The sequence below is a fragment of the Mus pahari genome, chromosome 9 (genome assembly GCF_900095145.1).
Source record: "Mus pahari chromosome 9, PAHARI_EIJ_v1.1, whole genome shotgun sequence".
In the NCBI taxonomy this organism is placed as follows: Eukaryota; Metazoa; Chordata; class Mammalia; order Rodentia; family Muridae; genus Mus; species Mus pahari.
Window position 1 is genome coordinate 7,944,358 of NC_034598.1, and position 10,224 is coordinate 7,954,581.

The 10,224-nt window shown below is 46.8% G+C and overlaps 1 protein-coding gene across 1 annotated transcript in view; it reads right to left on the reverse strand.

Annotated features, from left to right (window-relative positions):
• Positions 1-10,224, reverse strand: part of LOC110326726 — a 197,547-nt gene that overhangs the window by 169,676 nt on the left and 17,647 nt on the right. Inside the window, exons 2-4 of the mRNA XM_029542536.1 lie at positions 4,457-4,624; positions 617-689; positions 259-369 (exon numbers count right to left, since the gene is read on the reverse strand). Of these exons, the coding sequence (XP_029398396.1) occupies positions 259-369; positions 617-689; positions 4,457-4,624 (352 nt within the window). The remainder of the gene's footprint in view (positions 1-258; positions 370-616; positions 690-4,456; positions 4,625-10,224) is intronic.

Consider the following 10,224-nt stretch of genomic DNA (forward strand, 5'->3'; position numbering starts at 1 on the left):
GGCTGGCCTCGAACTCAGAAATCCGCCTGCCTCTGCCTCCCAAGTGCTGGGATTAAAGGCATGCGCCACCATGCCCGGCAATTCAGACCAATAAATTTAATCTAAACTTAGCTGTGAGAACGAAATGGTCTCTGATGAAGAAAGCCTGCAAATTACCCATCTCCAGAACACTTGCCCACAGGATCTACCTAAAAGTCAGCCTGCTGATACATTTCTAATATACTCCAAGTATGTTTTCCGATTGCAAGATGGCCCTACCTGCAACAGAAGCAGGGGAAGGTTTTCCGGTGTGTACTCTCTTCTTAGGCAGCTCTCTAGCTCCCTCTTCAGGACATCTGCCTGAATAACAAGGGGCTTGGACTCGGCCACCTAAACCCAAACAATGAATGAGTTTCAAAACGTCCTCAATCTATCAAATTTCAAATGTCAAAAAATCCGATCTATCTAAGGATACAATGATTTGCACTTGCTTAGCTTAGCAATGAACAGGATGTGGGGCTGCTTTATTCAAAAGTATCAGCTGTTTGGCGGGGTGGGGCTGGGGGAGAGGAGCTTTTCTTGCGAACTTCTCCCTAGTTAAATCTGTTTTCCTGACTCCGCCCATGCCCCTACTCACCTGGAGAGTTATCTTCAAAGCCGCTTCTCGTTCGCGTCTAAAGTGAGCAACATCCTTTGGTATTTGAATGGAGCTGCGGGAAGGTTTGTGCAACAGAAGCTGTGTTACGGGATGCTATGATAGAGCAGATAGCAGGCGGCCAGCCTGATGGCTGTGACCCTTCCCAACCTTTCCAGAACGAGTGTCACTCTGGCCCATGGGGTGGTGTATAAAGGCCACCCTCTTCTACTTTGAAATACCTGATCCCTGCGAAGCCTTCTCTGGCCAGTTTCTTTCTCCTCTTAGAGTCTTTCCTCTGGTTTACCCCAGTCCCCTACTCCAGAGTGCAGGGAAGGATACTGGGGAGTTACACACCCCCCCCCCCCAACGCATACACTTGTATTCCTTTCAGAGGGGAAATCTTGTGTCTGAAACACAGTGTGCTTATCAAACCTTGCTGTATCTTTTTTAGTCGACGTAGAACACTGACACTTTATCACGGAAACAAAATGTTTTTATTTCTATGTTCTTGGTGGGTTGTTGGAAGGTAGAAACGACATGGAAATATCAAATGGGAAATCCTTTAGAAAAATTTTAACCACACTTGCTGCCTCGGGATTACAACTGGACCCTAGGAATCACATAGCAGACATGGAGGATGGGCTCTTCAAGTCCAGAGAAGGGAGTCCTTCCCTTAGCTGGACAACAAGCAAAGGGTGGGGCTCGAGGACAGAAGATCAGCACTGTCCCCATGGAGCTCAGTGGGCCACATGAGGCTTGGAAGCCCTGGGAATGCCAAAGGACAGCAGCAAAGCAGATTCCACGCGTGCAGCCCCTGGCCATGGAGCCGCAGTGACATTTCTACGATACATTTGAGGGAGCCAGAGGGACATAGCAGTAAGCTTAGTTTGATATTGTCCGCTTGGCCCCAAGTGTCCTGAAATAATGTTGTAAAATGCACTGGTACTGTGTTTCCTTGTTGGAGAGTACTTCTGTTAAATGCTGTTAAGAGACTGGGGATGTAGCTCAGTGGCTAGAGCACTTGTCTTATATGGGCAAGGCCCTGGGTTCAGTCTCCAATACTAAGGGATGGGAACAGAAGGCAAGAAAAGGAAATACATGTTCTCACTTTGACAGCATAAACAATAGGACTGGGATGACGACAAGAAGATCAGCAGGGTCACTGGACAAGGATGGCCCAAGCCAGCAAGTCCCTAGGGCCACAGAAGCCTAAACACCCATCTGCACACTTGGTGTCAGGTTTCTGAAGCTAGTATACTGGCTGGTTTTGTGTGTCAACTTGACACAAACTGGAGTTACCACAGATAAAGGAACCTCCCTTGGGGAAATGCCTCCATGAGATCCATCTGTAAGGCATTTTCTCAATTAGTGATCAAGGGTGGTAGGTCCCACTGTGGGTGGTGCCATCCCTGAGCTGGTAGTCTTGGGTTCTATAAGAAAGCAAGCTGAGGGGGTTGGTGAGATGGCTCAGTGGGTAAGAGCACCGACTGCTCTTCTGAAGGTCCTGAGTTCAAATCCCAGCAACCACATGGTGGCTCACAACCATCCATAACGAGATCTGATCACAACCATCTGTAACAAGATCTGACGCCCTCTTCTGGAGTGTCTGAAGACAGCTACAGTGTACTTACATATAATAAATTAAAAAAAATTAAAAAAAAAAAAAAAAAAAAANANAAAGNNGAGAAAGCCAGGGGAAGCAAGCCAGTAAGTAACATCCCTCCATGGCCTCTGCATCAGCTCCTGCTTCCTGACCTGCTTGAGTTCCAGTCCTGAATTCCTTTGGTGATGAACAGCAGCATGGAAGTGTAAGCTGAATAAACCCTTTCCTCCCCAACTTAATTCTTGATCATATTTGTGCAGGAGACTGACTAAGACAGCAGGAGACAATCCACGCCTTATCTATTTTCCTAGACCTTGATGGAGATGGAGGGAAGAGGGAGGGATGGAAAGAGGGAGGAAGAAGAGGAAGAAGAGGAGGAAGAGCAGGAAGAGGAGGAAGAAGAAGATCTTGAGAGTAAAATCATCCATCGATCACAGGTAAGTTGTCTGTTTTCTGAATCTTCATGGAGCAGAGGAGCAATGACCCACAAGACAGGGACTCAGCTATTGACAGGAAGTCACAGAAGGTCTCTCTTGTGTTCTTGTCTCTCGTCCTTGATGTGCTGGGAGCCAGGGCAGGCACGGGCTTGGCTGCCCAACTGTGTCTCTAGCTACATCATTCCTCTCCGTTAACCTCAACGCACCCGTGGGTGGCCTAAAGGAGGCGGCAGAGCAAAGCAGCCAGTCCACAAGCTGCTCTTAGTTCAGCAAACGTTGCTCCTGTGATATTTGTTCACTTATTCAGAAGGCATCATGAACACATAATTATTGCAAGGTCCAGGGCTCAGGGTGTTAAATGAGAAAATAATGTAAATTTAAAAAAAATTAAATAAAGTAATTTAAAAAAAAAAAAAAGGAAGAAAGAAAAGATGGGCAGAGCAGACAAGGTACCTGCCATGAAGTGTGAAGGTCTAAGCTAGGCCCCAGCCAGACTCAGTGTGCATGCCTGCATCCTGGTTCTCCTAATGGGGAGATGGAGATGGGAGGGCTCAGGGGCAGCTAGCTGGGTGTACACAGTAGCAGCTGAAAGACCTGTCTCAAAAGGGCAGAAGGTGAGGGCTGACACTCCCGGCTGTCCTCTGACCTCAGCCTGAACTTACACGTGCTCACACGCAGCACATGGGAATCACAGAGGAAGAACAAGAAAAAGAAGGGTAGTTTTCAGCTGGGTGATAAAAGAGATTTCTAAGTGATCCATCAGAGTGGGCGTTTACGTCTGTTTTCCTTGGAGCTAGTACCACACCTAGAAAATAGCATCATTTAGATTCTTCCAGATGGCTACAGTGGAGTGTGGCTGGGTCACAGAGGATCTTCCATCACTGCTCTCTCAAAGTCCCTTTAGAAACCTTCCTGTCATATGGCACAGCCCAGAGTCCTTGTAGGGTATAAAAGTTTCAATATCAACATTTATCTCTGGAATGTCATAGTTTTCAAAATAGTGTGCATTGTCCAGTTATCTTATGTGGTAGGACAGCTGCTTTTGCATATAAAGGACCAAGAGCTTTGTTGGCCTGCCTAGTCTGAACATCCCTCTGCCTCACTTCTCATCCTGGATCTACCTCAGACACCAAGGAAAACATCTGGACTGCCTGTTCTTAAAACCTGCTTTGGAATGAAATCGAAATGTGTGAACATAGGTCATTCCCTCATCTCCTCTTGACACCTCTGGCCATCCACACTACACTTGCTCAAACCAGCAGATTTCTCGTGTTAACAGGCATGGTTGTGAAGGCCTGGGCTGGAAAGACTCAGTGATCCAGTTCCTCTGCTCCTTTGACGCAACTTGATGGCTCCGAGCAGCAGGCTCCGCTGAAAGGGCCCCTGACAGAACAGTGTTTCTGCAGAACCCACCGCCAAATATCTAGCATTATGCCAGCTTTTAAGTGTCTTACCAAGTGTCATTGGGCAAAATGAAACTTTTCATTTATATAGTAGCTTCTGAAACTTAGGAAAATAGCGTAATATTTTCCCACTTTGTTAGATGAGATGTCGCTTCAATCTATGCTCCATGGTACGCCGCCTTGGCGTCCAGCTCTCATCTGATCTCCGCAGCTCAGCAAGGCTGGGCCCCACTAGTATGTGCGAGGAGGGAAAGACATTGGAAACTGTCACTGTGTGTCATTTATCTGAGTTGGACATAACGTCAACTGTTCTTGAAGCAAAGGCTCGGGGCAGAACGGTCATAGGATGGGAACGGGAGGCAACGTCTCAGCAGCCCCACCTTGACACTGGGTTTACCTGAAGCCCCGGCTGCCTGTGTCCGGAAGGAGTCCCTGTTGTTCTTCTACCTCAGTCTTCAGTTCATTCAGCTTCGCCGCCAGCTCCTTCTCCAACAGCGCTATCCTTTCTGTGGAGGAGAACTTACACACACTGTCCATGGTTTCTGAGCACTGCTTTTCTGAATCTCTGTAAAAGAAAGAGCACGGAGCTCTTTTAGTATTTTGTGGGGTGGGGGTGTTCTGCTCCACTCTTGCCCCTTTAGTCTTGAGTAAACAACACAGAGACATCAGACTATATTAATAAGCTGCAAACCTAAACTGGGTAAGTTCTGAGACTATTATAACCCGGATAAGCTATTAATAACCACATACATGCCCCATTACTTGCCAGCTGAGTCTTATTTCATGCGTGACCTCAATGAGAGCTCCTATTGGTCATGTGATCATGGTCCAGCCTCATGATCGATCCATCCTGCCTCGTGGCAACCACCTCCTTCTACCCCATCTGTCCTTCTCCTGGGCCCTACCTGAGACCCCCTATTTGATACTAAGTTCCACCTTCCTCTCTCCCCTGCCCAGTCACAGGTTTAGCCTTTTATCACCCAGTCAGAGATTACTGGAGAGCGATCTTTACAGCACATCGATCAATACAACGCCCATGGCCAGACTGCAGCCTGATCTTGGGGCCCAGATCGAATCCCCTGATTAATACAAGGATAACCTTGACGCCGTGCACAGTATCATCATGGGGCCCAGATCGAATCCTTGACTAATACAAGGATAACCTTGACGCCGTGCACAGTATCATCATGGGCCCAGATCGAATCCTTGACTAATACAAGGATAACCTTGACGCCGTGCACAGTATCATCATGGGGCCCAGATCGAATCCTTGACTAATACAAGGATAACCTTGATGCCGTGCACAGTATCATCACGCCAACAGAAGCTTCTGCGGCACTCTTTCCGCCTGCCTGATCCAGCTGTGGGGCTTTAACCGGCTCTACATTGCAGCCCAGCTTTTTGGAAGGTGCTGCAACTGTTTAAATTGCGTGTATTTATGTAGAGATGAAGTGTGGGCTGGGGTGTGTGTGCCACAATATATGTGTAGACATCAGAGGATGTCTTTGTGGAATCGGTTTTTCTTTCCCTCTGCCTTTTGCTGGGATCCCAAGGAGGCAGCTCAGGCTGGGTAATGGGCACCGTTATCCACTGACCCATCTCAACAGCCCCCACCTCTGCTTTTGCAATGGCAGGATTGGCCAGATAAGATGTAATTTCTGATGCAATTACCGTGTGGTGAACAGCAGGGGAAAGTGGGGTAGAGTCCCCAATGGCCCCAATCTTTGTTCAACTGGGCTAGTCTTCAAGAATGTCTGCCCCGCTCAGACTGCGGAGGAGGGAATTGATTAATGAGATGCACGCTCCCTGCCCCACTTCTGTGGTCTCTATAAAGATGTATGGGGATTGCACACGAAATGCTGTGAGCAACGTCGACAACTGACTTCTCAAACAAACACACAAAGGGTGTGTGCAGCCTCTCTCTTCCAGCCTGGGGTGTTTTTCCATAGCGTTTCTGAAGACAGGAGCCTCTGTTGCGTCTGGAAACTACTCCAGGAATGAAGAGTTTTAGCTTAATTGTGACCCCTGCACATTTAGGTTTAAAAGACTTTTCAATTTTGCCTGCCTTCAATCCAGTTTTATTATTAAGTAAAAATTGTTTATGATTTCCCACCCCACTCTAATCTGCTCAATTCAATGTAATTGTAATGGTAATGGTAAAACCGTTAGTGCTAATACTTAAAAGCTGCAAATTGACAATATGATCCACAAGTTCTGGGACTCATGAATTGTAGGGTTCAGTAATAGCTTCTGCTGTCTATACCTGTCCTGGACACAGGAGTGGTGTCATTGAAAACATTTAACCTTTTCCCGCTTTTGACATTTGTAAGTTTCTGCTTCCTTCACCCTTTCATTTCTTCCTCCCCTCCCCCATCTGTATCAGACAGGATCTTACTATGTAGCCCAGGCTGGCTTCAAACTCCCCATCCTGCTTCAGCCTTTGCAGGTCTTAAACACAGGACTATGGTTCTGTGCTGGTCTATATGTCTGAATTCCTTTCATGTATATTTTTTTCAAGTCAATCTGTTATCAATTCAACAAATAATCTCTGGGGATGTTTTGTGCAGAGCCTTTCTTGGGGAGCCTATATATTCTTTTTATAAATATTAAAACTGGAATGAGGATCTATTTCAGACTAGATCGTGAACTGCTGAGCCATACGCTCCCCGCGTTTGGCTCACTGTGGGGGCTTAATAAAATGCACTGTTATGGTTCTCTGCAAAGTCAAATGTCCTTTGGGGAAAGATCAGCCACTTGGCAGCATCCTTTCCAGTTGGGCAAACGGGTCCACAGCTGCCATAGCAGCTGCATTCCAGCTGCAGCCAAGAGCCGATCTGGCTCCCGGAGGACAGGCGCTCTGCCTCCACTTCCTGGTTGGTTTCAACACTTGACAGCTTTGAAACGAGAACATCTAATCCTGTGCTGTTTACTTTCTTCATGGTCAAGTGCCGTATTCAGAAAACCAGCCTGAGGAGAGGATCGCCTGGTAGCTGTCCGTGAAGTGGAAGCAGCTCAGAGGCAGCCGTAGCTGCTGAGCGCCTGCGCCTAGTTTGAAATAGACAAACAGCTGGGGGGGGGGGNGGGGGGCAAGAATGGGTAACATGTCTAAGCACCTACTGTGTGTCGGGAAAGCAGCAGGATCTCATTGAGTTCCATGAAAGCGAGTCCCTTGAGTTTCTTTGGTAGCATTCCTACTATGTTGTGATTTGGATCCGGATGTATCTCCAGACCTCACGCTAAGAGGCTGGTCCCCAGGAGGTGATGGGGACTCCAGGAGGGTGTTCTACCTGGAGGTAGTAGGCCCTTGCCAGGTGTGCCTTGCGGGATATGTGCTAGGACCCAGCCCAACTCCTCTCTCTGTTTCCCAGCCGCCTTGAGGCAACCAGCACTCGACTGTGTACTTCTGCCACCACTGTTCTCAGTCCCCACTGACCCAGAGTGACAGGGCCAATCAACCGGAATTATAAACTTCTGAAACCGTGAGCCAAGACATACTTCCTTCCGGGCTGGAGAGCTAGCTCAGCAGTTAAGAGCACTGACTGCTCTTCCAGAGGTCCTGAGTTCAAATCCTAGCGACCACATGGTGGCTCACAACCATCTGTAATGGGATCTGATGCCCTATTCTGGTGTGTCTGAAGACAGCTACAGTGTACTCAGATAAATAAAAAATAAATAAATCTTAAAAAAAAATATTCCCTTCTTATACTTCTTATAAGTTGATTATCTCCACCTCCCCACAGTGATGGATGGACACGTGCTATTTAGGATTTCTGTATTCACAGTAACTAGCAGAAGTGGCCTGTGGTTCTCTCATAAAGGTTTTGATAGACTCTGAGATCCAACTCAGACCGGCTTCATGACACAAGTTGTCAAGTACTCCTTCTCTACTCTAAAAACAAAAGTTATAACTCATTATTTCTTCATTAAATTTTTGGGACGATTCACTTAAAAACATGTTAACCTTAAGTTTTCTTTATAGGAGGGGTTTCAATTACAGATTCAGTTGAAGTTTATTTGTTTGTTTATTTTTACTTTATACCTATGGGTGCTTTGCTTGCATGTATGTGCATGTACCATGTGCATACAGTGCCCATGGAGGCCAGAAAAGTACATCCAATCCCTGGAAGTAGAGTTACAGACAGTTGTGAGCCATCATGTGGGTGCTGGGAATCGAACTCTGGTCCTCTGGAAGAGCACTCAGTAGTCTTGACCACCCCGCCATCTCCCAACCCCTCCAGATTTAGTTTCTTAAAAGTTACAATGAGGGCTGGTGAGCTGACTGAGCGGGTAAAAGCACTATGCACGTCTGACAGCCTGAATTCAATCCCCAAACGCCATGGTAGATGGAATGAACCAACTCCCAAAGATGTCCTCTGATCTCTATACATGTGTAGTCACACACATACACATACACACACAAACACACATACACACACACACTCCATACACATACACACACATTCCATACACACACTCCATACACACACACACACTCCATATACACACACATATTCCATACACACACACACTCCATACACACACACATATTCCATACACACACACACACTCCATACACACACACACACACACACTCCACACACACACACACACACACACTCCATACACACACACACACACACACACACACACACACACACACTAACATCACATAAAATTGTTAAAAATATTAGGCATGTGACAACTCATATTGCCTATTTCATTTTGTACCTGAAACACATGAGGGAACAGATTTTGAAGGCTTATCCATATTTTTAACAGCTTCGTGGAGATATAATTTCCATCTTATACTCACATACAAAGTTCAGTCAGTGGCCTGAGGGGCTTCAGAGAGCCATCGCCACAATCAAGTTCAGAGCTTTTCAGCTCTTCCACCCCCAAAAGCAAAGTGTTCTTTCTAGTTAGCAACTGTCTCTGCTCTCTAAGCCACCCCCTCTCAGCAGAGGGCACCCCCTTTCCGTCACCAGCCGGGCACGCTGTAGAGAGGGCATCTTACCACAGGTCGTATCTGTGGTTGGCGTTGTTTACTTAGTACTTAGTGTTTTAAAGACTCTTACATGTAAGAGCATGCATCGACACGTGTACTGACATGTGATTCCTCTTGCTGTGTAGTCCAGGTTGAACCTGACCCCTCCATCCTCCTGCCTCAGCCTCCCATGCCGGCACACTCACATCGGAGCAGCAAGCATCACATTGCATGGCTGCGTAGCATCCCGCCTGCTCACTGGCCGAGCTCTCTGTGATCTTCCTACCTGGGGCTATTTTTATAAAGGCTGGTCTGACGGTTCAGGGATTTGTGTGCAAAGGTTTTCAGTCCCCTGAAGCACATAGGAGTGGACTTTCTGGGTCAAATGTTAACTCCGTTTGAACTTCGTGAGCAACCGCCAGATGTTTTCCAAAGTAGCAGCACGTGCTAAATGTCCCTTCTGTAGAGTGGGAAGGTCCAGTTTCTCTGGGGCCTTGCCAAAGCTGGTTACTTTTTGCTTAAGCTACCAAACTCTGGTGTGAAGTGATGTGATTTTCATTTGTTTCCCAGGGCTCACTGATGTTGAGCGTCTTTTTATGACTTTGATGACTCTCCTCCCTCATCTTCTTCTTCTTTTTCTTGTGATCTGTAATTGTTTCTTTTTTAAAATTCCATAACACCAGGTCTTGTGCATTCCAGGCTGGCCTCAGAAGTACCATTTAGTAGAGGCTGGCCTTGAACTCATGATCTTCCTGCCTCCACTCCCCAAGTACTATGTTAGTAGATATGTGTTCTTTATACAGCCTGTATATGTGTCAGCCTTTCAAATATTGCCTTCATCCCATGGGCCATTTTTTGTTTTCTTGACATTTCAAGGCCTAAGCATTGTAATGTCTGTAGAATGCATAAGGCTATATACTTTTCCATTGGTTTTCGTAATTTCTCTATTTGTTCTTTTGTGTCAGTCTTGGGAATGTAGCAGTTTCACTAATGTTTTTGAACAGCTGAAGGGAAAAACCAGAAGGCAGGGAAAGAGGCTCAGTGCACAGGGAAAGAGGCTCAGTGCACAGGGAAAGGGGCTCAGTGAACAGGGAAAGGGGCTCAGTGCACAGGGAAAGGGGCTCAGTGCACAGGGAAAGGGGCTCAGTGCACAGGGAAAGGGGCTCAGTGCACAGGGAAAG